The sequence below is a fragment of the Paramormyrops kingsleyae genome, chromosome 22, assembly GCF_048594095.1.
Source record: "Paramormyrops kingsleyae isolate MSU_618 chromosome 22, PKINGS_0.4, whole genome shotgun sequence".
NCBI classification, from domain to species: Eukaryota; Metazoa; Chordata; class Actinopteri; order Osteoglossiformes; family Mormyridae; genus Paramormyrops; species Paramormyrops kingsleyae.
This window is the reverse complement of record NC_132818.1, coordinates 7,741,146-7,768,740: the sequence shown is the minus strand read 5'-3', so window position 1 is coordinate 7,768,740 and position 27,595 is coordinate 7,741,146. Positions and strand designations below refer to the sequence as shown.

At 50.1% G+C, this 27,595-nt stretch overlaps 1 protein-coding gene and 1 pseudogene across 3 annotated transcripts; both read right to left on the bottom strand.

Annotated features, from left to right (window-relative positions):
• Positions 1-10: 10 nt before the first annotated feature.
• Positions 11-27,595, bottom strand: LOC111856355 (microtubule-associated serine/threonine-protein kinase 1-like). 3 transcript variants are annotated; one of them, XM_023836254.2, is made up of 28 exons: positions 27,127-27,595; positions 26,398-26,457; positions 22,805-22,836; positions 17,640-17,728; positions 17,473-17,548; positions 17,305-17,377; positions 15,702-15,862; positions 15,481-15,556; positions 14,889-15,098; positions 14,690-14,791; positions 13,802-13,934; positions 13,255-13,319; positions 12,853-12,929; positions 12,195-12,403; positions 11,604-11,742; positions 11,057-11,189; positions 10,111-10,276; positions 9,774-9,875; positions 9,553-9,675; positions 9,272-9,381; positions 8,213-8,382; positions 6,928-7,181; positions 6,512-6,703; positions 6,148-6,377; positions 4,612-4,734; positions 4,397-4,533; positions 4,115-4,302; positions 11-3,731 (listed from the first exon to the last, which is right to left on the bottom strand). In XM_023836254.2, the coding sequence occupies exons 2-28, from the start codon at positions 26,434-26,436 to the stop codon at positions 2,185-2,187; spliced, it is 4,956 nt and encodes a 1,651-aa protein (XP_023692022.2). In that variant the 5' UTR covers positions 26,437-26,457; positions 27,127-27,595; the 3' UTR covers positions 11-2,184. The 3 variants fall into 3 exon arrangements, with proteins under 3 accessions (XP_023692022.2, XP_023692023.2, XP_023692024.2); XM_023836255.2 differs by having other exon boundaries at positions 22,805-22,833; positions 26,398-27,595; XM_023836256.2 differs by lacking the exons at positions 22,805-22,836; positions 26,398-26,457; positions 27,127-27,595 and adding an exon at positions 21,106-21,326.
• Positions 23,748-23,879, bottom strand: LOC111856357 (U1 spliceosomal RNA; annotated as a pseudogene).

Below are 27,595 nucleotides of genomic sequence, written 5' to 3'. Positions count from 1 at the left end.
TGTCATTTTATCCGATTTTTATTACATTTTACTGCACATAGTGAACTCTCTGTATCATATTCACAATAAGCACAATAACAGTGCCATTAAAACATACAAGCGTAAAATGATTCTACTGGGACAGTCGGTGGGAATACATCACCCACAGCACGCAAAAATGTAGACGGAAAACCAGAAACGGCATTCTCTCACCAGCACTGCAGCAATAGATAATACAGTATGAAAAATGCCCCAGACTTCATAAAGATAAATACATGAACGTGTCAGGTAAAGTGCATTTAAAACTTTTTAAAATAAAAAACTGACGCACATCACAATTATGAGGCTTCGAGCTGCTTAGAAATGTGAGCTACACAGTTTTAGCGGTAAAGTGAAGCATTTCGTCCCTTCTCCACAGGACAGTGTATTACCTGCTCTACTCAGGACAACCACAGTTTCAGTTCACCAATATCACACTAATATTCATGACCCATCGATAAAAAATAAATAATAATTTAATCTATTTTTACAGCATTAAAATATGTCTTTTTTTTCAATCTGTGAAATTGCTGCCTTATGAAAATAACAAAACCAGAAAGCAGCTGTGAGAAATCATAACATAAACACACCAAAAGAAACACACTGACGTGCTTTGAGCACGAGTTCTCAGCTCTTGACTCTGCTTTGTGTGATGCAGTAATGACAGGTCTATCCAAAAGACAGGCTTTGTTTTAAAGGGCGTTATTTACCACTAGAGGGCAGTAAGTCATAGCTAAGCAACGGAAAAGGCCAACATTTACCACAGGAAAAATAACCTGAAGCTAACTAGTCAAAAGACCTTTGCATATTATTACGCATATTGTAAACAGCACTTGACTAAAACACTGACACTAAATTTCAGACATCTCATATATGGAAAGTGTTTTGCATACAACTGAGGACAAAAAACAGTTTTAAGCCAGTCAGTATTTTTTTTTTTGTTTTTGCACACAACAGTTAGAGCGAATTCTAATAACAAAGCCATGTGAGACTATGTTCTTTTACAGAAATATTTTTGGTGCTAGTCCTGGCAAAGATATTCACGTGTTCACCTTTCCTAGAATTTCAAGTAACTCCATTTCAAAGCCTATAGACTTTCAACGCTTTCATTGTATGGATAGTTCATTATACAGAGATTCATAGTGATTCATTACTGTAACATTCACAAAGGAGAAAGGGGTCGACATTCCCTTTCTGTAACCTCCACTGTAACCTCCACCAAACCACATTCTTTATTTGCACGAATCCAGATTTAGCCCTTGGAGATGCACGGTCACCCAAATTCTGGAGTTAAAATGTCTCACATCTACAGAAAAGTCTGAAGTGAATCACACACCAGAACAAAACTCTACAAAGGTCAAATACTTTATTAACAGCTTTGAGTCGATCTTTTTAAAAACTCTACGCAGATATCACGCTAGTATCCCTGCCATTTCTGTCGTACGCTTTGAACTTTGGAATTAGGAATAGTTATGTGGCATTTCTTTTTTCTAAAGAAAATATAGCAGATTAAGCCAAAATGCCTGATATGTAAGGTAGTGATTAATTACCCACTGCATGACTGAGTTCAGTTCACTGCACCAGCTGAGTTAAACCAAGATGTCCACAGGTTGCGGCCTCCTAGGGCCCTAGTGCAAGCCCAGCCCTGTAAGCACACTAACACACCACTAGGCAACACCACTGCAACACTGCCCTGCCTGCTATATGAACTGTGATCTTCAGCCAGACAAAAGCGACAGGCAGAGGTCACATGGGAAGCTTTCCACCAATCAGATTCCGCCTCTCAAAAATGGGTCTGTCCCCAGTTCCTCAGACGCTTCGATTCTCTGCTAGAATTCGGCTATAACTAGACGCAGAAACGGAAGGTTTTGCCGCCAACCCGCAACTTTCATATTTGTCTGCATTTGTCTAAGTAATGGTGCGAATGACGCAGTATTAAGAAGCACCTTGACAGTTGGGTTTTGGCTACTTGTTTCGATATACATTTATTTACACTTTGCATTTTATTGTTAAGTTACATTTTTTTCCCCTTGACTGGAATGTTTAAGGGCTTGAAATTGTGCTGTGTTCTGTGATTGATTCTCAGTAAACCCCGCCCCTGACCCCGCCCTCGAAGCCCCTGGCCAATCCGCTGGCACTCACAGGTGCAGTCTGGAGGAGCTCCGGTCAGTGTTGGAGACGCTGAGCGGCGCCACCTGGGCCTGCCGTCGCCGTGGGATCGGCTGGCGGACCCTCAGAGGAATCCCCCGTCTGACCGGCAGGGCTGGCTCTCCTCCCACCCACCCCCTTAGCGCTCCCTTTTCCCAGGGCTGCCTCCTGAGTACCAGGCCCCAGCACAGTCTTTACCATGCTGGCTGTGTGGGTTGCAGAGCTGGCCTTGGCACAGGGGGAGATAGGCTGGCAGGGGCAGGAAGACGTATTGCGCTCCTCTGCCACCTCAAGGAGACTCTTGTCCTCTGGAACTGGGCCTGAGCCCTTGTCCATGTTCAGCTTGGCTGATGCCAGTGCAGGAGATGAGCCTGGAGCTACAGCAGGACCAGAAGCTACAAGGGTGGCGCTTTTAGCCCTGGTTTCTGCATCAGAGTGACTGATATGTAGGTTTTCATTCTTAGTCTCTGCCAGTCTGGTTTCAGCCCTGTCCGTTGTGGAGACCGCGTCCCCCTGCAGGCTGGACCCCATGGGCTCCATTAATCTGCCAGCCCCCTGCTTCCTCTCTTTTTGCTCCTCCGTCTTTCCCGCCTTGCAGGCTGGGAGGGTCTCCTGTAGCCGGTCCCACTGCTTGTGGTCTAAGGTGGCCACACTCTGGACCAGGCCAGATGCCACAAGCTTCTCTGAGGTGTTTGAGACTGGAAGGTTCAGGTCCACAGGCTTACTGACAGGGGTGGATCTCTGATCCCTCACTAGGGGGAGCACTGTTTGGCCAGTCAGGGACTCTGCTGTCACTGGGGGCATACAGCCAGGCAGGGCCTGGGCGAGCTGAACCCCCTCAGTGAGTTTTTCCGGCTCTGTCTTGGTGCGCCCCTCCTCTGGTTCTTTTCTCAATCTCTCCATCTCTGCCAGCAGGACTTCGTGGCTCAGAGGTGACTCCTGCCTCCCTAATTTCCGCATGGGTTTGGGAGGGGCTGCCCTCTGGGTGGTGGGCCCTGGGGTGGAGGTGGCAGGACCCTCGGCCTCCGTCTCCAGCAGGCTCTGCAGGGGCAGTTCGCTGTGAAAGGGCTCCTTGCGGTGCTCCGGGTGAAGGGACTCCAGGCCGTGCTTGCGTCCGCCCATTCCTGTGGCCCCACCCATTCCAATGACCCCGCCCATTCCAGTGACCCCACCCACTTTCTTGTCCTGGGAGCAGGGGAAGGGTGGGGCCACTTTCTCGGCAGACTGAACGCGCTTCAGCAGTGGGGAGCGGGGCGGTTCGGCACTCCTGGGCCGCGGACGGGTCACCGGAGGCGAGGAGTGCAGCTTGGCCGGGAAGGCCTGCGTGGTGTTGGAGCTGCCCACCAAGTGGCCCGGCAGTGGCGGTGGCGGCGAGCAGGCCGTGGGCGAGGGCGTGTGCGCCAGCGGCGACAGTGGGATGTTGCCGGCGGACTTGCAGCGGGCCGAGCGGTACTGCCGGTGCAGCTTGGGCGACAGGCCATGCAGTGAGCTGGGTCGCGCGTGCTGGGACGCCGCCGGAGAGTTGGGTGTGCTGGAGGACGGGGAGCTGCTCTGGGAGGAGGTGCCTAGGAGGAGGGGGGAGACAGGAGGAGTATAGGAGGCCATTCTGTATTGATTTCAGTGGCAAACAAGTATATGGTGTGGAGAACTGTCTCAAGTGGTGGGTCGTCATGAAAAACTGTTACTGCAATATGCTGCATTTAATATCCATCCATCCATCTGTTTTCTGTAACCACTTGTCCTGTGCAGGGTTGTGGGGGTTTAGTGTCCTAGAAGCTATGGGCGTAAGACAGGAAATAACCCAGGAGGGGGTACCAACCCATCGCAAGGCACACGCACACATTCACACCAAAACAAAGCACTAAAGAGACCATCAAATTCGAACAGTAAGGGGAAATGTGTGACCAATCATGTGTTGGGGGCCTGAGGCAGAGGGGGGCGGCCTCACCTAGGTAGGCGGAGTCAGGGGTGGAGCGGAAGCTCTGAGTGGGCGAGCGGGCAGACAGGCCATGCGTGGGCGAGCCGGGGAGGCTGTCACTGGAGGACAAGGAGCGGTTGAGGGAAGACAGACTGTGGCTGGTGTGCAGCAGGTTGGCCTGCTTGGTGATCTTCCGGAACAGAGAGCTGCGCTTCTTACTGTGGGGAAAATGGGGCGAGAACGAGGAGGGCGATGGAGCAGGTGGATGAAGATCAGACTGACTGAAAGGGATCTGCCGCAGCTGGCTCTCACCTCTCCTGCCCCTCCTTGGACATGGTTCTCTTGCTGCATCGCGCCATCTTTGATTTGTAGCTGGATCTGCGGGCGGGTCCTATCTTGATGGAGGTGTTCTCAAAGGGCGTGGTGGTGACCATCACCTTGTTTCCGCTCTGAGGAAGGAGAAGTGGCACTTACTACAGGCTTGAACAGCTGAGCTCACTTAAAAAAAAGGCCCTACCCTTCTCTACCTTCAAAATGAGCTCCACGACTTCTGTGTGGACCAATCCGTGGACCGACTCCCCGTTCACGTGTGTGATGAGGTCACCGGCACAGAGGCCCGCCTCCTGGGCGGGGCCACCGTCTTCCACATGCTGTGATTGGGCAAGAAGGCTCCTCCTCAGTGTCGGCTCAGACAAAAATGGACACGCATGTGCTACTCAAAGACCAGAGTAGTACAGGTTACTTTGGGACTGCTTTATAAAGTAAGGTGACCCACTGGACAGAGCGGAGTGCAGCCAGGGCTACTGGTAAACAGAGGGCTAAAGAAGCGTGAACGAAGGAGCTGATCAAAAGATGGGGTGATGAGCCACAGATGGCGTGGTAGAGGACTGCACTTCACACACACGCACGTGCACACATGCCGGGTAAACATATCCTTATGGGGACCGCTCATTCATTTCTATGGGAAAAATGCTAACGCTAACTATTACAACCTTAACCCCTACCCAGCCATAACCATAAATAACCGAGCAAAATACAATAGTTTTTGCATTTTTAGTTTTTTTCATTGCAGTCACAGATTTTTATTAAATTCAGTTTTCCCTTATGGGGACCAGGAAACTAAACGGGTATTCGTCACGTTGTGGGGACATTGTTTCCCCACAAGGTAAGGTATACCTGCTCGCGTGCACACACACACACACACACACACACACGCACACACACACACACACACACTACTTTCTAACCCTATATATTCCTGGTGGCAGCAGAGCAGCCAGTTCACCTTGGACCTCCCAGGATTTTCCCTTCTATACAAAAATATGGAGTTTTGTTTTCCTCTGTTTTCTGGCTCCAGAATGAATGACTACTGTTTACTATTGTTATCCTAAACTGTTCTATGTCAGTTAGTGACACTGTCTTTTAGCCCTTTACATGCTATTAAGGGGCAGCGTGTGGCTCAGTGGGCTAAGCCTCTGTGTCTGTAATCAGAAGGTTGCCAGTTCAAACCCAGCCTGAAGGCCCTTAACCCCCAGCTCCCTGGGCGCCGCTACGGGTAGCTGCCCTTCGCGGACAACTTACTCTACAAAAAAGAGCAAGTTGAGGGAGACAAAGACAATTTCCCCACGGGGATCAATAAACTATCAGTTATTATTTAAGGGAAACTTTGCTGGGTACAGCACTATACATAAATAAATTAAAGTGAATTCATTTATTCTTTGTAATTGGGGAATTAAATAATCCAAACAATGGCTTTAAATGAACTAGTGCTAAAACAAATACCTGCATGACCTGCACACTGGTGCACGGCACATATTGTGTCAAAAGCCACCTACACTTTTTGTGGGTCATAAAACAGGTCAGCCAGCACCCGTCTAGCAGCTGAGGTTAAGGGTCCAGCGGTGATACTCTGCCAACTATGGGACTTGAACCAGCAACTTTCTGTACATGGCCACAGATCTGTAAAGCGCTGAGCAGTATCCTGCCTATTTAGGGCTGATGTTCCAGCATTAATGTAAAGGCGGAGGCGTATCTGCGAGTCCCGGAGGCGGCCCGACTCTCACCCAGACCATGTGGTGCACGCTGTAGACGTCGCTGTCACCCATGTAGACGCGGATGGCACGCAGCGTGAAGCCATACTTCTTGCCTGAGCGGTGGATGGTGATGGGTGAACGTGGCGCGCTGACAGCGGGGCAGCAGTCGCGGCTGGGGGAGGAGTCCCGCGACGACGGGTTGGAGGAGAGTGAGCGAGGGGACATGGGACTGGCCAGTGGGGATGTTCCATGTGGCTCCACTGAGTGTGTGAAGGAAGTAAGGGACAAATAAACGACAATCACAAAATTCAGGCAAACGGGCTGGGCTACCGGCCGCATCATTTCCTGTGTCTGTAAGGCCCCCTGGGAGCCTGACTTCCTGTGTGGGCCCTACCTGAGGGGATGATGACGGACAGGGCTGTGGCCGAGGCTGACTTGATAACCTTGCCCCCGGCCCGCTGGCCCTGCTTCTCTCCGTCTCCCAGCAGCGGCTGCCGCGTGTGACGCAGGACAAGGTCCCTGGGGGCCCCCGCAGCCACAGCAGCGACTGCTGGACCTGCCAATTCTCCAGCTGTCCTCATAATGTCTAGAAAACCAGGAGGCCATGGATAATAAAACAGGCATAACATGAAACTTTCATTATCTTTCTTGAACCCTAGCAAGAGGCTAATTGTCTCACTTGCATTATAATTTATACTTTATTTATACAGCTATTTGGTTTTGCTGTCTTCTTTGTGTGCAATAAACTGTTCCCCACAGCTTCTTCCTTTCCTCTGCACCTTCTTTCCTCTTCCTCCCCAGAGCTCTCACCTCCCATGGCACCCCCGACGTCCTCCTTTAGGGGGGCACTCTGTTCGGCCTGAGCGGTGGAGGTGGCCGCTACCCCCTCGAAGGACTTTCCCCTGGTCTTAACTGGATGCTGGCGAGGCTGTTGCTCAGGGTCGCCCTCCAGTGGTGAGGACAGGCGGTGCGTGTCCATAAGGGCCGAGAAACGGCGGCGGGCACCAAGCGGAGGGCTGGAGTCACTCTCCATGTAGGACAGCTCGGAGCAGGACAGGCGCTTCCTGATAATCGAGAAGGACACAAGTGTTACAGGGCATCATGCATATAATAAACCGCATATACATACATATGAAAAACGGTCTCTGCGATGCTAACCAAGATACGTGGTTGGAAGATGGGTAGATAAATGGGTATCTATAACAGTAATAACAGTAGCAACAGCCTCAGTCTCTCATACGTTATTCGCAACATTTGAACAAGTTTGTTAATTGTTTCCTATCACCTTCTGTTGCCAAATCTTCTTCAATTTCTCAGCTGTTGACTGAATGAAGCTTCATGAACCACTTTCCATATGTTTGATTCCCACTTCATGGCACTCTTGGTCTGAGTTGTGGCATGAATTGAGTTTTTTTTTTTAATAGAGAGCACCATCTAGTGGTGTCAGAAGATACAGCAATTGGTTCATGAAGCTTCATTTGGCCATCACTATTTAGAAGCACCACCGACAGCGATTTCCAATATCTTCTGTCATCTGCTTGAAGGTAAAGGCATCCCCTAAGGCCTGTGGGTCACATCACCCATGACCCTGCACTGGATAAGTGCTTGGAAGATGGATGGATGGATAGATAATAGGATAACACTTTACTTGAGGGGGCACAAATACTTAGTACTAACTCAGTTAATACTGAATTACAAATCACGAACAAATATAGTAGGTACTTGAGATAAAAGATGCGTCACGATGCATTAATGATGAACAAGCACAAGATCAGTATTTTACTTGTGTTATTCATGACTTGTTCCTTTAGTAATTCATAAACGTTTACAGAATTAACAGATATAGTAACAAATATAGTAAATGCTTGAGATAAAAGATGTCATGATTCATTAATGATGAATGAACATGAGATCAGTATGTAACTAATACTTAGTTTGTGGTTAATTAATACATAAGTAATGGCATAGTACTATATTATTTGTGCCCCTCAAGTAAAGTGTTACTGATCATAGGTCACGTCCTCCTCAGAATCCTTCAAAGGGGAGCCAATAGGAGTACAGGCACCATGCGTTGCCGTGGGGACGCCGTACTCACATGTCAGGAGAGCCCACCCTCCAGCTGCGGTCACGCAGCCCCAGGGCGCTCAGGCTGCCCAGACTCTCCCTCTTGGGCCGCCAGTCCTCCTGTGGGCCCTTGCGTTCCCGCCTGGTCACCGTGGACAGTTTCGGCTCCAGCTGTGAGAGGTGCTCCATGCTGCTGTACACCTGCGCGCCCCAGACATATATTTACACAGTCACTATGGCCCCTTTTGAAGAACGCGCACTATCACCCATGGTTTTTGTGCTGCTAGCTACCTTCTACCCACAATCCTCTGGTCCTCATTCATCATCTTTCTTCCCAGGTGTTAACTTATTTAGCTATTTTCTCTGTAAACCACGGGGCCTTCCCTCATTCTGAATTTGACTTGCTGCCTGCGAGTGCCTGCATGTGGGTACGGGGTCAGTAAGGGGTGTTTATGAACCCGAAAACAGAATAACCATGTAAAATGACAATGATGTCAACAAACTGGCATCACTGCAGGAATCTGAATCTCCCTTTGTAATTCTGCCTGCTTCATTTGTATCCGTTTTCAAAGCTCCACTGCAGTGTGATGTGATGAACCCAAGGCCAAGTTTACTTTGAAGAAGGCGCTTGTTGTGAAGAAGATCGAGGGAGGCGAGGTCAGGACGACAACAGTGACGGGAAGGACTTAAACTAACTCTCACTCTGGGTTAATTAGTAGTTTATTTAAGTTGTGAATGTGACACATTTAAGGTGATGTGATTGGTTGCTGCTATGTTAGAAGGGTTAGAAATAAGGCGACATGATAGGTTACTGTTATGGTTGAGAAAAAAACTGGGCTGTTATTTTAGCAATTTTGGGGCTTTTCGGGGGAACTGAGTGATGGATAGAGATGTTTGGATAGCTGTATGTAAACTATCCATCCATCCATCCATCCATGTATGTAAACTATGATCAGCATAATGTTCTGCATGTCCTCCATATTTCTCCAGGGCCTGATACCTCTAAATAGTCATCGATGTCCCACACAGTCCAAAGAGAAACATGTGAAGGGGTTCAGTGAGCTCGTGTGCAGAGGCCGAGGAAGCTGACCTTGCTGAACCGGGGGGAGCAGGACGAAAACTGTCGGATCTCCACTGGCTCATCGTCGTTGGTGTCGTCCTCATCGTACGAGTTGATATGATGGTAGCGTTCCGACCGCGCTGGTCGTGAGAATGTCAGGGGAGCAAATGTTGAGAAAAAAGCAACAAGGAAAATGACAAATTTGAATCTAGAGAGAACACGGCTAACCGTTAATTAAGCCTTTTATTGTTTAGTCTTCAGCGTGTGCGACACCTCCTGGTTGCTAGGGGGCGCTGAAAGGGAGTACTCACAGTCAAAGTAGCTGGTGTCCTCCTCTGATTCTAAGTGAGGAATGAACTCTGCCTTCTGTCTTAGCAGACTGTTCCAGTTCAGCTCGGAGAAGAATGAGTGCTGCTTCACCTCAGCAGCGCCACCTAGTGACAGAAGAGGAAAAAAATCTCACTTGCAGCAAGTAGCATTTTTCTGAGGAAATACCCCAATAGGATGAAGAGCTTGCAAGAGCTTGGCTCACCTGTGCCCAACCGAATCAATGGGCTTGTCTGCAGAAGAGCTGAAATGAGGCTTTGGGCATCAGCAGGAAGGGCCTCCTCCTCCTCAGGCCAGGCAATGGCATCTGAGCACATGGACAAACATGGAGAGGAGCAGGAATGCGGAGGATGATGAGAAATGAAAGAACCACCAGTTGAGTTACGGGATGATATCGGTTATCGATGAGAACGATATCGATTGTGGGACTGGTCAAGGTTTGGATAATAATGAGGCATGACATCACAACGAGGAATGACATCACAACAAGGAATGACATCACAACGAGGAATGACATCACAGTCCCAGGCCACACCCCTAACCTGTGATCACTTGTCCGAAGAGTTCCTCAGGGGTGTCGCCGAAAAAGGGCACGCAGCCCACCAGGAACTCATACAGGATGATGCCCATGGCCCACCAGTCCACCGGCTTGCCATAGCCCTGCCGAAGGATCACCTCTGGGGCAATGTACTCCGGGGTGCCACACACCTGAGGGGTCAAAGTTCACTGCTCATATGCAAGACAGACGAACAGTCATGGGACAAGAACTACAAAGACGATGCTATGTTAGGCAATGTGACCGCCTGCAGAATTCCGGTTGGTGTAAACAGTAAATTACTCAAAGAATAACAGGATTGTTACACTGGCTGCTATCTCACACGGTGGCGTGATGATAAGCCAGTGCACAAGCCACGGAGCAGCACACGTGAACAGGACTGCGTAGCCCCCACCAGAGATACGTTCCCCCACCACCCCCATGGAGGATTGCTGCCAATTATGTTTCTGTGCTGCAGAACCCTTAGTCGGAGCCCAGAGATCAGAGTCACAGGAGTCACGGGGGCGCTCGCAGCAGGCCGAGATCGTTACCATGGCGGCACGGGGCCCAGGAGACCGAGATGCTCACTGCACCGGGGGGGGGGGGGTACTTTAAGGGACTGTCTCGAAATAAACCATGAAAGGGGCTCAGCTGGTTTTCATGTGCAGATGGGAGGGAGTTCATTAAACGGGGGCAGATGGCTGGGCTGAAAGGGAACCATCGGCAGATAATAACTGCACATCTAATTGGACGCACAGACACAAACAAACATATTACAAAACCGATCCCCAAAGTAAGGGCTTTTCCCGTTGCGTCAGAATGAAATAGCCAGTTGGAGTCGGTTAGGTGGTTTGGAGCCGGCTGTGATTGGCTGTGCGCAGCTCAGCAAGCTCAACAAAGAACAAAGTGTAAACTCTCAAGGACAGGTGAGCCCTGCAGAGGAAATGCGTCACCTGCTTGTCCAGGAACTCGCGGGTGTCCTTCTCGATGTGCTCCTCGTACAGGTTGGTGGTCAGGTTCATCAGACCGATCTTGGACAGGCCAAAGTCTGTGAGCTTGATGTGGCCCATGGCTGTGATCAGCAGGCTAGGGAAGGGAAAGCAGATCCTTTCATCTGATGCCAGTCCTCTCTGGCAGACAGAGTCATCACGTTCGATGCTTATTACAGATCAGGGAAAACATGTTCTCACCGCAAAGCTGTACTGGAGAAGTTGCCAGTTTTTAGATGGACAGATGAGAAGTTGGAGTGGCTCATTCCATGAATCACATATTTTTATTAAAATATCCAAACGATTATAATTACATAATAAAGCAAATTTGTTTGGAATTCCTCACCACTTCCCTTTCATCTGTCCATCTTTTCCCACTTATCCACCACAGACCACAGGGAGTCTGGAGCCTATCCCAGGCACCAGGCAGGGGAACATCCTGGATGGGGTGTGTATGGATGTGTCATCTTCCAATTTTAGACATTCTAATTCCCCGACAGGGGAGCCTTACTTGTCTGGCTTGAGGTCACGATGCACTATGCCGTAGTTGTGAATGTACTCCAGTGCCAGGACGCTCTCAGCGAAGTACATGCGTGCCATCTCCACGGGCAGGGCGCCAATGTTCTTCAGCAGAGTGGCACAGTCTCCCCCTGGCCGGGCACACTCACATGTCAGCGTGGAGAAGCCTCGCATCCCAGCCTCCTTTTTAGCATGTTAATCAACAGCTATGCCTTCTGCAGAAGTACTGAGCTAAGATATGCTGATTCAAAATAAGATATGAAGCTCGACCTGATTAAATACCACTCTCCTCTGCTTCCGACATCAAGAAAAACACTGCTAGCTGATGATATAACCCAGCTTTAATAGGGGTTCCCCTTCCACACAAGCCTAAGCCCTTCTCCTGCATAGATTATTATTGGAAGACCCTCCTATATAAGATGAAGCCCCACCCTAAATAATCTGCATCAACCAGAAGCTCCTCCTACACATGGCAAAGCCCCACCCCCAACAGCCTTTTTATGGCCTGAAGCCCCTCCTATATAGGCTGAAGCGCCACCCCAAACGGCTCGTTCTGCCCCCTCACCAGTGCCATATCACTCACCCTCCACATACTCCATGACCATGCAGAGGTGCCGGCGTGTCTCAAAGGAGCAGAACATGCCAACCACAAACGGGTTCTCCGCAAAGGTCAGGATGTCCCTCTCCACGAAGGCCTGTTGGATCTGGTTCCTCAGGATCAGGTTTTGCTTGTTGATCTTCTTCATGGCAAAGCGCTGCCGCGTCTCCAGGTGTCGGACCAGGTACACCGCGCTAAGCAACAAGAAGAGTGGAGGTGGAGAGGTACTGGTTGGAGAGATGTTGGTAAACCTTGGAGTGGTATGATATTGGACTACTTTATATCAATGGACCAGGGGTCTCCAACTCCGGTCCTGGAGAGCTACTATCCAGTACGTTTTCCATCCTACTTGGCTTCTGATGAGCCACACCTGGCCCTGGTATTTACCTGAGAACAGGTGTGGCTCATCAGAAGCCAGATACGATTGAAAACCGACTGGATAGTAGCTCTCCAGGACCGGAGTTGGAGACCCCTGGAATGGACCACCCATTAAATTATACACCACCAATCACCTAGAGCACAAGTGGACAAGTCAATGAGTAATGTGCTGGCAGGTTCACATTTCCATTTTGAGTGGATGAAGAACTCATGGATGTGAGGCAGGAGACATGGCCATTGGTCTGCAGTCAGTCAATCCACTTACCCATAGGCGCCGTGGCTGATCAGTTTGATATTCTGGAAGTCGCTTTCACTGGGTGGCTTAATAGCCTTCATCTTGCCCTGGAGAGACACGCCAGGCAACATTAGTGACTAAGAGGACGCTGATTAAAATGCACAGATGGCAGCCTGCCTCCGAGAGGCTCCATGGGGGGGGGACATATCTCGTATCTGCCAGCCGCCTTGACAGCCTCACCAGCCCCAACCCTACAAGCTCATAAGACGGTAAAAGCCTTATGGATCTAATTGGTGGGATTAATCACGTCTTGTTCCCATGCTGATTAGCGTCGGATCAATGCAGGGGCAAGCGAGCGAGCAGATGGACCCTGGCAGCTGGACCTTCAGGCAGCTGTGCCTCCCTCAACTTCCAGAAATAAGGAGGTCTCACCTCGGAGTCCTCTGTCTCCGGGGTGTGGGACCCCGCACTGTCGCAGCTTTCAAGGTGAACCATCTCTGGAAGCCAGAAACACAGGAAGAGGGTGTGAGTCCCCAGGGACCCAAGATAATGGAGGCAATGTGGCGTGGTGATGAGATCCCTCCTCCTCGTCTCGTACCCTTTCCCTCTCATAAACTGCCTCTATAACTATCCTATTACAGGTTACTCCGGTATCATTTTGCGCTCAAGGGAATTTTACTTGCATAAAAATGTTCTGAGAGCAGAATGAAAAATGATTGGTTATCTCTCTGAACCAATCAGCTTGTAGAGGATGTGGGTCCAAGCAACTACATGAGGCGGGACCAACTAATCAGATGCCTTGGTTCCACCTCCTCTAGATGCTTGGAACCACCTCCGCTACAGTCTGATTGGTTATCTCTCTGAACCAATCATTTTTCATTCTGCCCTCAGATCATTTTTGTGTAAGTATAACTCCCACGAGCCTTTTTGGGCACCACTGCTGGTCCCATCTCTATCCTTTTGGCCATCCTGCCCTCACCCTCCAGGGGGTCCCTGGTAAGCCCAAGCTGGCTAATGATGTAGCGGGGGATGTCCGTCTTCATCAGGTGACCCTCTTTGGCGTGATCTTCTGCAGCCTCCAGGAGGTGGTAGAACTGCTCGGGGTTGAACTCCTGCCAGGGAGGCCATATAGGGCATGACTCCCCACATCGCAGAATCAAGCAAACATCCCCTTTTCACCAGCCTTTGATATAAATTTAGTCAAATGTTTTGTCTGCTTCATACAACCCAAACACAACAGATGGTTAAATTTTAAGGGCCTTTTTGCAATTCTTGAAGAGCCATATGTTCATAGGTCAAGATTAGTGGCCCATAAACAAGACTGCAGGTGCAGGAAGTTTGGTGTAGCTTGACGTGAGCTTGAGTACAGTGGACAGAGACTGAGATGCAGCAGGTAACCTTCAACCGGCCTCTGTCTGACTCAAGCACTACCTGTCATTCACAGCAACCACCTGTCAATGCAGTGGCTGTTACCGTCCTAATCATCTAGGGCAGTGTTCCCCAATCCGATAGACCAGTGAATCCCAATCCGGTCCTCGGGGACCCACAGTCGTTCCACATTTTTGCTCCCTCTGAGCTCCCTGCCAGACAGTCTCCAGTAGGGAGCAAAAATGTCTGTGGGTCCCCAAGGACCGGATTGAGAAACACTGGTCTAATGGCCAGTCCTACTTGCCTTAAGTGACACACACCAAGGGAATTGAGGATGTCGGGAAAAGAAACTATTGCTTTCTAAACAAAAAAACTTCAGCTTGAAGGGATGGACAATTATCTCCTCGGTAAATGTTTTGATTTAATGATCTGCTTAAAGTACTATATTTTCTTGAACAAAGAAAGAACAAGGGATCTTAACGATTAGAGTCCGACCTACCAGGCACTCGAGGAGTCTGGCGGGGCGAGAGATGATGATGAGGAGTTTCTTCACCAGCTCTGTGACAAACGTCAGCTCTGAGCTCTCAGAGCGTTCATACGCCTGCCGGGGAGGGCCGTAAACAGAGAGCAGGAGAATAACTATTTTGCAGCATTCAGTGTAGACGCGGAAAAGCGGTCTGTTGTTGCCAAAGACTCACGTCCTGCAGCAGCCTCTCCAGGCTCTCCTGCAGCTCGATGAAGTAGATGCTGGAGATGAGGGCACCACGTGCCTTGGCCAGGCAGTCGCGGGACAGCTCCACGATCTGGTGGTGGATGAAGCTGAGGACCCCGTCAGCCAGGGGCAGCACGTTCTCCGGGGAGTAGGCCTGGATGAAGTCGGCTAAGCGCTCCTCCATTTGTGCCGTGGCCTAAGGCAAGCAGGTAAGCATGCGGACAGTCAGAGAGGCGGACAGACAGAAAAAGGCAGCAATGCAGGCTGTTAGATCTAAATGGACAGGAGATCGACATCCTGTATGTTCATATGCCGAATTGCTCTCCATCTTCCATCCAGACTGCATAACCTACCACAAAAAATGGCCAATAATCAGTGTCCTATAACCAGTTTGTTGCCTGGTGCACTGAATTAATCTGACTCAGGCAGAATGGAGACTCACTCCACCACTAATGCCTGACTACAATGTCTGGTGGTGTGAGAGCCGCGTCCGTGCGTGGGTGCTCGTGCGTGGGCGTGTGTGTGTGTGTATGTGTGTGTGTGTGTGTGCATGTATGCATGCAGTGGTGGCGTCTGACCTTAGGGAAGCGGTCCTTGTAGACGTGGTTCATCATCACAATCTCATTGTCGAAGCAGGAGGGTGATCGACCGGGGCTGGTGTGGGGAAAGGGAAAGGAGGACTTTGACCTTTGACCTTTGCTGTTGACCAACCCTTCTGTTTTACAGTGTATTTCTGAAGAACCCCTCTTCATCATCATCATCATCATCATGCATGTGTGTGGAGGAAGGGCGGCCCCACCTGAGGCTACGGGACCGGGGCCTGACGTGGGGAGAGCGGCGCCCCCCAGGGTCGTCCGCGATGCTCTCCGTGCTGCCAAAGTGCTTCGACAGGAAGTGCAACTCGTCCATGGTGGGCTGGAAGGGAAGCTGGTGCAGCCGTTCCTGGGAAGAGCTGGAGGACTGGGGGAGGGGGTTACGGTAGGGAATAAGAAGAGGAAAGAGGTAAAGGGAGAGATTAGGGCAATAAAACACGCAGAGCCAATGAGCCCTGAAGGATGACATCATCACTGCAACCCAACCTTCACCAATGGGAGCAAAACATAAAGAGCCAACCGCAAGTTTGGGTTCTGTCTGCATGGTGCTCTCCCTTATATAATCTCTCCTTCCCCAGACATCACTGAGCCACCCATGTGGTCTCTCGTGGTCTTTAATCATCTCTCCAGCTTAGGTTACACTCTCCTTTTGAACCCCTGCCTCCCTGAAAGCTAGTGGTACGGCCCATAACCGTGGCTGTATTATTTAAGGGAGGGCTGCAGGAAAGTATGCGAAGTGGGTGGTCATTAATGTGGCCCAAACAGGTCTTTGCTCATCCAAACTGTTCTGCACCTAGCAAAATCATTTCTTGTACAAGCAGTTATACTCTCACATATACTAATTTTATTTAGCAGATGCAATATGCGTTTTTTTGAGAAGGCTGGGTCATCCAGTTGCTGGAGCAATTTCAGGTTCAGGGTCTTGCTCCGTGGCCCAACAATGTAATCACTCTGCTGGATTTGAACCAGCAACCTTCCGATCACAGCCATCATAACCCACTGAGGAACACATCACCACCTCAAATGGTGTATGGTTCACTGTTCAGGGCTGGAATCAGCCTCATTAAAACGATGACAGTCACCCTTGTGTGTCTGCAGCATCAGGGTATATATTGGCACTTCTCCACTGGCATATAGGAACCAACCTGTACTCAAGCCGTACCACGAAGAGGGACTAGCTACAGCGCGGTTCCAGATCGCTTTAGTTTGCCACCGTAGCAGGGTCGGCTCGGTAACGGTGTTGCCGGGTTTGGAGAGCGACAGTGACATAAAACCGAAGAGATGCTTATTTACTGTGCATACGACGTACATCACGGTTCACTATGTGCAAATGTCCGCTAGCATGCCTGCGAGAATCACCATCTTCTGTTAGCATCAAACGCTAGCGGAATTAGTATTCACTTGTGTCAATTTGCATTACAAATCCATTCTGATCAGCTGTTTTTAAATAGGATGTTAGAAATGTTTGTGTTCTGAGTTATCGGGAATAGATCACAATGTGCAATACTACTAGTAATGAATAATATACAGAATACACCCTTTTTCCTTCAAATAATCTATGCATATCGACACAGATCACTGGTATCTCCATGAATTCAGATGGTGGTACTGCAATCAGCTTGGTTTGGCCACACTTTCGGCCCAGCTTAAAGCGCGGTACGGCTCGGGTCCAGCTTGTATACAATGGAAATCCGGTTTTTGGTAGCAGTGGAAAAGCGCCACATAAGTGTGTTAATTCGTGTGCCTCTTTGCGTGGACATGGCCTGCTGTGGCCTTTTGGGGCCCCTGGGACGGTCACACAGCCCGTACCGTCGAGCTGGGGGTGTTGGTTCCATATCCCGAGGAGGGCAGGGAGGCCAGAGACCATCTCCTGCCATCTGCCCTAAGGAGTGGAAGGAGGAGCAAAGGACATGTCAAACTCGGGCGGGGGACCTCGATATGGTTACTAACGAGGTCTGGAAGGAGTGCCGACATTACCTCCTGGAGGAGGCGAAGGAGAAGTGAGCGGGGTTGCTGGGGGTGAAGGTCCGAGGGCTATCCAGCGGACTGCTTCCTGCAAATGACACACACGGGTAGGCGGGGAAGAGTGAGAGACGGACATAACGGGCGTCCAATCAGGAGAAAGGCCGCACACCTGTACCTACCAAGATGTCCCGGGAGGGGCGAGTGTGGGCGGGGCAGAGTGGGCGACGTGCTTGTCAGGATCAGACTCTTCCTGTTACTGGCTCTGCAGCTGAGGGCACAGCGAGATGGAGGGTTTTAATGCGGCGTGCAAATGAGGGGCTTCTCCGTCCAAAGCCCCCAAAATAACCACGAAGCTACAGCCACGATAAGCCGTTTAACCGAAGCAGAATGGAATGCAGGTGCATATTAACATATTAAGAGAGGATAAGGGACTCTCTTATCCTCCCTAAACGGCAGCTCTGCGTATCGTCCGTGTCCTACAAGCGTGCATGTTTCTGTCACGTTCCTCGGCTCCGGCTGAGCACGACTCTCACGGGCACTGTCCCCCCCCCCAGCTGTCGGTCAGGGGTGCAGGAGAGACTGAAATCCTCCTCATGCCCAACGGACAGCAGCTCCTCGTCCAGTGGCCCCCGCCGTCTCCCCAAGGCGGTTGACAGGCTCTGATTAAAATCCCGGCTCCAAATAAACCCCGAAAACTGAAACATGCGTGCAGAACAGGCCCCGGGGCAGGAAGATGCCGCGCAGATGAGCTTGTGATCAAAGTGAGCTCCCTACTCGTGCATTTGACCCCATTTACGTCAACAGGCGTCACCCAGCCTCTCTCGGTTTATGTGAGGGCAGCTTCCGGGGGGGGGGGGGGGTGGGGGGTTCAGAGACCAAACACCTCCGTCAGTGTGTGTGGGGGCTGTGAAGGGCAGCTTACCCCTGTGAGCAGATGTGGTGGAGAATCGGCCATGCTGGCTTAAATGGATTAGTGTCTGACACATGTTCTACACATCTATCTTCTTCAAGAACAACAGTAGTTCACTTCCTGCCACAGGGACTCGCAAGGCCTGACCACCTACTGGTTCATGGTGAGCAGGAAATGTATTCCTCTCTGCTGCCCCCTAGTGGTAGGACGTCCTGGCGCCAGAGGACCCCGGTAAGATGATAAGCAAACAGGCAGTGGCAGAAGTGCAAGCGTAGGGATGTCAGGAAGCATATCGCAAGCCGGATGAAAGCCTGGCTCAGCCGTTTCATTGCTGCTAAAAATGATGAAACTGCACTGTGTGTAGTTACTCCCATAATTTCAAGAACCTTCATCGCAAAAAAAAACCAACTATGAAAATAATAAAAGGATGACCCCGGCAAGGCCACCCCAGGGGCTCCCTGGCGCACAGCAACCTGCTGGACAGCGCCCCCCCCAGGAGCATGGCAGTGATTTCCAGCCTTTAACTGGCCCCTTCAGTTACTTTCCAACACAGTCCTGAATTCAGACAGCTGGGCGACGATCATTAGTAACGCCTGCTAGTGACTGAAGCGTGAGACGGACACGGACTGAGGACTCGCTAGGGAGTCTGTACTTCCTCACAGGTGTCCCGCCTTTAAAATGGAGGATGCCGGTCCCTTTAGACTGCAATGTCAGTGGGCGGGCATGTGGACGCCTGTGAGGTGAGCTGGGGGCTCTCTCTGCGGCTGGATGTGGAACCGGACACCGCACATGCACTCCGGCGTCCCTTGTGCTGAGTCACCGCGGCGACCCGAGGCTCGCTGGCCAATGGCACGGCACCAGGCTCAGAGAGGGCGGGCACTGACCTTGGCTGACCTTTCCTGACATTGTGTCCCGAGCGGGGCAGGGCCGCTGTGTCCGCACTCCCACACGCGTGTGCGTCTGCATGCATGTCCTTAAGATAGGGGGGTTTCCCCAGTTCATACCGATATCGACGTTTGGCCAGTGGTCACCCTCAGCATCCAGCTTCAGGGATCAAAGCACAAAACCGCTTTTTAAGCCAGATGGAACAATAACAGGATACGTCACCATCACTTCCCACCCCTGGGGGGGGGGGGGACAGGCAACAGCCATGGGTAAGGTTGTGCCACAGCAGGGTTGAGCCACATGGCCTCTGGTTGCTAGGAGACACAGATTGAGGATGACACCAGTGATGTTGGAGCCGGTACGGGGGGGGGGGGACTGAACTAAGAGGGAGCGTAACAGTGCAGTAGAAATAGAGTAACGAAGGAGTGAGAAGCGGAGGAGAGGAACAGGAGATGAGTGAGGTGGCCAGCGTCGGGTCTTTCAGGAGCCTCGTGTGACAGGGGCGGTCAGAGGGCACGACTCGCCGGCGCCCCCTGGGGACTAACTGGATTACATGTAGCCGGGCTCCGGCACGGCTCAGAGGTGACACGGCTTAAACGGGCCCCATCGCTCACTCCAGTGTCACTCCGACTGCGGGCAGCACGTTAATGACAGAGTGAGCCTCAAGCCTTTCAGAAACTGATACTGAGCCACGTGCAAGGCTGGGGGGGGGGGGGGTTGCTGACGGCAACCGGAAGGTCATTCAGCAGTGTCTCCCTCCAGGTGTCGAGAGATGCCTGCCTGCGTCTGTGTAACCAGGCACCGCGTTTGGCACTCAGACACCCCCCGACACACTGCTACACCTTCAGACGACACAACTGAGGGTCTGGACAGAGGTATGTCCAGCCCTGGGATTCAACCTCACACAGTTGCGGCTGTAAGTCTCTGTGCTTACAGACATTCACAAATTCTCTCAGCCTATAATCAGTGGATTATAAATGTAAAGAACAGAAGCTTATTTTTAAGAAGTACATGCACACTAACATTAAACTTTGCCCTCAAAGTCTTTCTGTAATGATTCGGGATGGTTGTAGGTTTGTTTTTTTTACCCGTTTCCCCAGCAACTGAAACAGCTGGACGCAAACCGACCTGCAAAACCACGCGCTAAAACACCAGCCACATGTAAAGTCAGGAAGGCAGAGAATTTCAGTCATGATACCCAGAATTCCATGGGGCAGGGGCCGGACAACAAGCTACTGCTTCGGTTCTGCCCAGTTCAGCAGCGGCCGGTGAGTGATACCAGGCTGGTGCCCCTCTCAGAACCACAGAAGGCCGTGCCGGGGGAGGCTACTCGCGTGCGTCCGGCTGTTTGTTTTCTGCTCCTGACACACCTGAGCCGCCCCCCCGGAGGACACGGGCTCGTCATTCGCCTGCCAGCCCACCTCCCCCCTTCCTCACACAAAGGGCTGAAAAACACCAAGGCTTCGAGTGACACACGTCCTGCATCTGTCCCCGAGAGCGGGCACCATGGCGTACGGTGAACCCCACGCGCACGCCGTAAGGCCGCGTCCTCGTCCCCGGGGCCGCTGCCCCGCCCCCTGCAATGCTGGCCGACCCGCTGATGGTTTCAAGAAAGGCAGTAGGTCACGGCAACCACTCCCCCATCACCCACGCCCTGACCGAGGGGGTCCAGCAGCATTTCCGCAAAAAGTCAGTTACAGTAAGCGTCAGGAACACGAGGCGGGAGGGGGGACGGTGGGGGATGGGGGGGGGGCACATAGGATGAGACCAAAAGATGGACAGAGAAGGATGGAGAGGAAGAGGGAGGTGAAGTGGGCGCAGCGCGGATCATTAGCGGAGTCTCTGTTTACCTTTTGGTGCGGCGAAACATGGTGCAGCACTGGAGAAGGAATAGGAGGAGAGGTGATGTGGCGCCACGGAAATGCCGCGCCGCTCTGCCGACGAGCGCCGCCGTCTACGTGTCTGTCACCGCGAGCGCGCCGCAAACATCAGCGGAGAGAGAGAGGCAGGGACAGAGCAGGGTGGCTGCCACCGCCTGCATAAAGCTGCCGTGGGGAATTACTGGAGCCAGCCTCAGGGGAGACGGGGGCAGAGGGAGCGTGTGTGTGTGTGTGTGTCTGTGTGTGTGTAAATGCCAGCCCTTAAGGACACAGACCTTTGTAAAGTGGGTAATGCAGATGAGGAAGAGGAGGGGTAGGGAGGGAGCTGAAGGGCAGCCTGAGGATGACAGAGTACCAAAGGGTGAGGAAGACAGTGAGCGACAGTGAGGAAGAGCAATGGGCCACGACGGGATGGAGAGGCGTGATCCCACGGAGACGCAGACTGAGAGAGGGGGGGGACAGGGGAGGCTGCAGACCCGGCCACTGATGAAAGGCTGCACTCACAGTCACAGAACCGGCAGAGCCTGATTCCTTTAAATGTCATTTGGATACAGGCTTGGGTTTCGCCAATAAATCACAATATCTAAAGAGCACCCTAAGAATATTCATTCATTATTTCTCAAGGAAACCCATGAATGAGTCATGATGAGGAAATGTCCTCTGGTCCCCAGTTAATGATCTCCTGTAGTACTGGTGTTCCTTTAATGTACACATGAAACACACAGGCTCTATAGGCTCATTCTCCCTCAACTCAGCTACTCTGTGTAACTGTGACCTAAGGAAGCCACCATCCAGGACCATGGACAGCGACCAGACAAGAGAATGTGGCCTCTCGCTGTCACACTGAGGCCCCAACCTCAAGTCTCCACCCCCAGCAGACTACTGATGGAGATATATTGCCCTACACCAGGTGTGGGGAACCTGATCCACAGAGGGCCAGTACGGGTTTTTGGGATGACCTCTGAATCAGCCAATAAGAGTGGATCCCCAGGACTGGAGTTGAGAGCCACTGCTTTATTATTGGTTGATTGAGAGGTCATCCCAAAAACCCACACCAGCCATCCATGGAACAGATTCTCACCCCTGCCTTAGAAGTTGAATCCTAACTAATCTGAATTTCCTCTTTGCCCATTTACACAATCCCATTTTCTCATACTGATAATCTACTCCATCCATTTCCCATAACTACTCATCCACTACAGGTTGGATGCGGGGTCACGGTGAAGATCCTCAGGAACTTCAGGAATCATCTGAGAAGCCTTCGTGAACCTCAGAAAGCACAGCTGGGCAAGGCAGGAGACACTGAGGATGGGATGCCAGTCCAGCACATGGCACACATTCAGATCAAATGCAATTTAAAAAAAGACAACAGATGACCTTAAACAACTACTCTGGAAACTGGAGACCTACACGCAGACGAAGCTGAGAGAGCCAGTGCTGGAACCAAACTCACCATCTTGGAGGTGTGAGACCACAGTGTTACTCACTGAGTCACTGAGCTGCCCTGGATGAATCAATGATGAATTCAGTAATTACCTGTCAGTGGATGCCAGAGTGTTTCACAGACTGAGCCAGCACCTGTGCAGCAAGCAGTCACCTCAGGCGGGCTAAAGGCTTTGAGAATACGTCACTACGCACCCTCAAGAAAGCAAGAAATGGGCGCACTCACCTGCTACTTTTGCGTGGAAGTGGAAGATCCTTCTAGAAAGAGAGTCAAAAAAAAAATAAAGATCAGGTTGACTTCTACGTAAGGGCATCAACCATCAACACCAACCCAGACCTGTTGCCCTATGAAGATGAAAGCAGGTTTGCACTTGTGCAGAAGCCCTATATCTGTGGAACAGTGACTGTTGGCCCATTTGGAGATTCAGAGGATGTCAGAAACATTAAATACCTCGGCATATGCGGTACTGCAGATGCGTAAACTGCAAGTTTGGTTGGACAAAATCATCTGCCGGGTGAAATAATGTAAACGTAGAGTACACCAAAGTTCTCCTATACCCTCAAGCGAGACACTTAATTTAATTGCATCAGAAAGTCCTTTTCGCTTGCACTGGGTAAAATGTTTTGCTGAGCAAATACATAACGCAGTGTAATGTAATATCCAGACAGTGCTTCAGGAAGTCTGATGTGACAGATCAGCAGTGGAGCCTGCTCCTTCAGCTCCTGCTCTTGCTCAGTCTTGCGGTGATGTGCAAAATATGCCCTGAAGAGAATGTGTAAAAGGAAAAGGCATTCAGGTGGCACCTACAGGACCTAACTGGTACCAAGAGGTACGAGATGGTGCACAAAGGGATGAGGAGTAGAGGCTGAATGAGTAACATCAACACGAGGGTGGATTCAGGATCTCCAAGGAGAACGGATGTTCTTGAGGGACCCCACTAAGTCATTGGAGTCCATAATGATGGTCTAAGCTAGTTTTTCCTAACCCAGTCCTTGGGGACCCACAGAGATTCCACATTTTTGCTCCTTCCCAGCTCCCAGTAGGCCCTACACAACGCAACGGTATCATAATTACGATGCAGGGACATTTTTTAAGCACAGACCAAAACAAGATTGGTGGCACACATTGATTAATAGATAAGGATCTTAACTGTCATTGTCACTTGACAACGAAATTGAGAGGTGGAGATTCCCACATTTGGGGAATTCGCAGGGGTCAGAACAACCGCAGTACAGTGACTGGGCCTCACTCTGGCTGACCCACCTTCGTGATCATGGTATCTCCCCTGCCAGCTAAGTATCAGTAATAATAGAAATAGAGCCACAAATAATAGAAATACAAAGTAAGAGTGCCACTCTTCTAGTAGGAATCTGGGAGGGAGCAAAAATGTGGACCGTCTACGGGTCCCAGAGGGCCGGGTTGGGAAACACTGCTCCGTGTGCATCTACACCATGAGTGACATTATGGGATGCCTTAATCTTTCACCCGACATCAGCTCACTTCTAAACTTTCATCCCAAACGTCCCTTGTGGATGTTCCATACTCTCCCGTCCGAAGTAATTGCTCAGAAATACCTGAAACTACATTAATCTGAAATGACAGGCTTACAAATCCCACAGAGAAATAGAATCTCCTGGGCAGGAGATAGAGAGTAGCACAATATCAGGAATTACCCACAAAGGGGCCACCTAGCAGCTACCCGACCATCTGCTTCAGTACGCTGCTGAATCGCCTTTCCCCGCACACAGATCCGTTCTGTCTCTTCCAGCATTTCCTGTCCACATTAGCGGTGCTCGCTTTCAAATGCCTCTTAAAAGGTCTTACAGGGACGGATCATGACAAGGGAAGGATAGATGCATTAACCGCTACCCAGGATGAGTCTGCATAGAGACTCGTGGGATGGAATGATCGATTCCTTAACATTACTGCGTGGAGATAAGGTCCCTGGGGACAGTGTGGTCCTTGGGAGAAAAGCGAAGCGAACTAGAAGAAACACACTGTAAATAATGCGTTTCTCTCACATTGACACTATTTATCGACGTGTGCTAACATTCTTGTTTTGGTCTGTGCTTAAAAAATGGCCCTGCATCGTAATTATGACACCGTCATGTTGAATAGGGCCATAAAATGGTTGTGAAAGCATGTAACAAAGGCTGGGAAAGCACAATTTGGCAAAGAAATAGGCTTCCACTTGTTGAACATCTGGTGCCTAACAGGCCTTTATTGCTCTTATCCAATGGGAGCCTCACAATCTTTTTTCCTCTTTTAACTGAGTGCAGCATAAACAACTGAAAGCCAGTGTTACCTATGCCTGCTCACAGCCCCCCCCCGGCCTTCATTGTCCTCAAAGAAGCCCTACCCTTTGACCCGAGTTCTCCGGGTGCCCCGTGTGCCGCCATCTGGCACTGAAAAAGGACCCGAATGGGCTTTAAATGGCTTTCACTCAGATCTGTATAGTAACACATCCACAGCCCACCTGCCACCTCTTGGAAGAATAATGCCATTACTTTGTAATTAGGCTGGCTGTGGTCCTCAAACGTCACAGCCGGCGCCCCCACGGTCTCTGAAATCTCCCTGCCCTTTCCTCTGCATGTGTGTCATTGTGCTTCTGGCTTGGGAATGAGGAAGGATACTGAGCAGGAAACTGAAGAGGGAGCAAAATAACTCATAATCTCCCCCAAGGACGACGGTGGGGATTTTGGTACCCATAATGCATTTCAGCCCCAGTGTCCCTGCTTTTGATTCCATGTGTCTCCCCAAGCCTATCTGCACCCTGTTCTCAATTCTGGATGATCCTAAAACAATAAGATCAACAATGCAAGATATATTTACTGGCATAATTCATATATCTGAGGAGTAAAAACATAGATTAACAACTTTAAGTAAGATTATCAATATCATTTATCTATTGAGTTCACTGTAAAATTGACCATAAGATGTAAATCATTGTGCACCTCACACACCCACACACACACACACGCAGACACACACGTTTGTTTTCATAACTTTGTGGTGACTTTCCATTCATATCTATGGGAAAAACCCTAATCCCAGCAATGACAACCCTAACCCCCACCCATCCATAACCTTAACCATAAGCAAGCAAACAAAATAAAAGACTTTTGATGTTTTAATTTTTTTGATTACAAGTCACTGTTTTTATAAAATCGTTTTCCCCCTTAAAGGGACTGAAAAAATGGTCACAACGTCAGAGGTTTTTTTTAATAATCACATTGTGGGTCCCCACAATGCACTATAAACATATCTCTCTCTCTCTCTCTCTCTCTCTCTCTCTCTCACACACACACACACACACACACACACAGACATGCACAGTTTCAGTTACTGTTTGGTTAAACACCAGAATGGCTCAGATGCATGACCTAGGCTATTTTGAATATGGTGTAATTGTTGGTGGTACCATGGGACTTTCACACACTACAGTATTTTTCGTTTACACGGCATGATGCAACAAACACAAAATACCCAGTCAATGGCTTTTCTGTGGACAAAAGCACCTTGTTTATGACAGAGGTCAGAGGAGAATGGGCAGACACATTAATACTAACGGGAAGGCCACAAGTGCAACAATAACAGCTCAGTACAAGCTGTGAGCAGAAACGCTTCTCTGAAAGCGTAACTCGTCTACCCTTGAACCGGTTCTGGGAGCAAAAACGGGGTCCTATCCGGTAGGTGTACATAACATAGTTCCAGTGACCGTGTGTATTAAAGATGGGTATAAATATCACTTATATTAAGAATTATACGATGCATGCATTTGTAGTTTAACAATAGCACAGCTCATGCAAAGATCTCACCTGCAACCTCCTTCTCCGAATGATCCCCGAGTCGTCCATAGCGAGATCGCGGGCGGACACCTGGAGGAGCAGACCTCGGAGGGTTTATTTCTTTCTTTTACGCTACCGGGCCCGGAACCAAAGGCGTCCTGGTGTGACTCTGCGGCACGCACAGGCGCCCTGCTGCATCCCAGCAGCGCCGGTACGAGAGATTTCTCAGCCGGACTCAGAGGCACCCGAGCCGTGGGTGAACACTACCGAGGCTATCGGATGCCAGGGCGCGCACCCAGAGCAAAAAATAAAAATAACCACAAAGGAGCACTTCCTATTAGAAAAATGGCTGATCTATTATTAACGACTTATAATTTCAGCACAGACCGAAAGCCTATTAGTGCGGTGAATTAAATACATGCCACTCGATGTGCGACCCCCCATGTTTTGTCATCACACATTAGGAAAAAATGTTAACAGTTTCATTCACCAATAACTGGTTTTTAGCTGTTTATCGTATTTAATTCGGTGACACGGCAGTCTTTAATATCACCGTGACTCCCGCTTCGTTCCCCGCCTGGGTGACATTACGTTCCCTCGGATCCCTCCCGTGTGATTCCGCTTCGCTTTCCAATCATTTCGTTCTGCTGCTATTTCCAGATCTATGTCCCACAAATGTAACCACCGGTTTACCAAAATACATAAGCAGAGGCATTTTATTCCCCTAGAAACCTTAAGCATTCCGTTCTACATTTTTACCTGTGCTCGACCTGGATCAGGATTTTTTCCCACTGAAAACGTAAAGAAAGTCTATCGACCTTACGCCGCAGATTCGTCCATTTCACACTCAGATTTCCTCGGATGCCAAACTCTCATCAAGCCCGTCCGGGTCTGTTTGTCGTTGTCATTTATAAGATTAAAGCAGAATAATGCTACATATTACAAGCAGAAACGTTTTTACCCAGCTATGTGACCGCACGCATCGATCCTAAGAGAATGACAGAGCAAACGTGTTAACGTGTAACCAGGGGCTTCTCTTCTTGGACAAAAAAGAGGAAAATGAGATACAGCTGTTATCATGTGTAGCATTACTTGTAAGGTAGCATTACTTGTAAGCCCGTACAAACCGCCGCGAACTTGAAACTAAATGAAATTTAGATTCTGGATCCAATCCACACAGGTTTTAGAGACAACCCCTGGTCCTGAATGAGCCGCAGAAAAAAATGCA

Bases quoted from the DNA above. Each gene is read 5' to 3' on its own strand.
- LOC111856355 (XM_023836254.2), bottom strand. From the start codon at position 26,436: ATGGACGACTCGGGGATCATTCGGAGAAGGAGGTTGCAG. The intron at 22,837-26,397 runs GTGAGATCTTTG...CTCTCTTTCTAG, and splicing joins TTCGGAGAAGGAGGTTGCAG to AAGGATCTTCCACTTCCACG. The intron at 13,935-14,689 runs GTAGGTCGGACT...CCTCCCTGGCAG, and splicing joins CCAGACTCCTCGAGTGCCTG to GAGTTCAACCCCGAGCAGTT.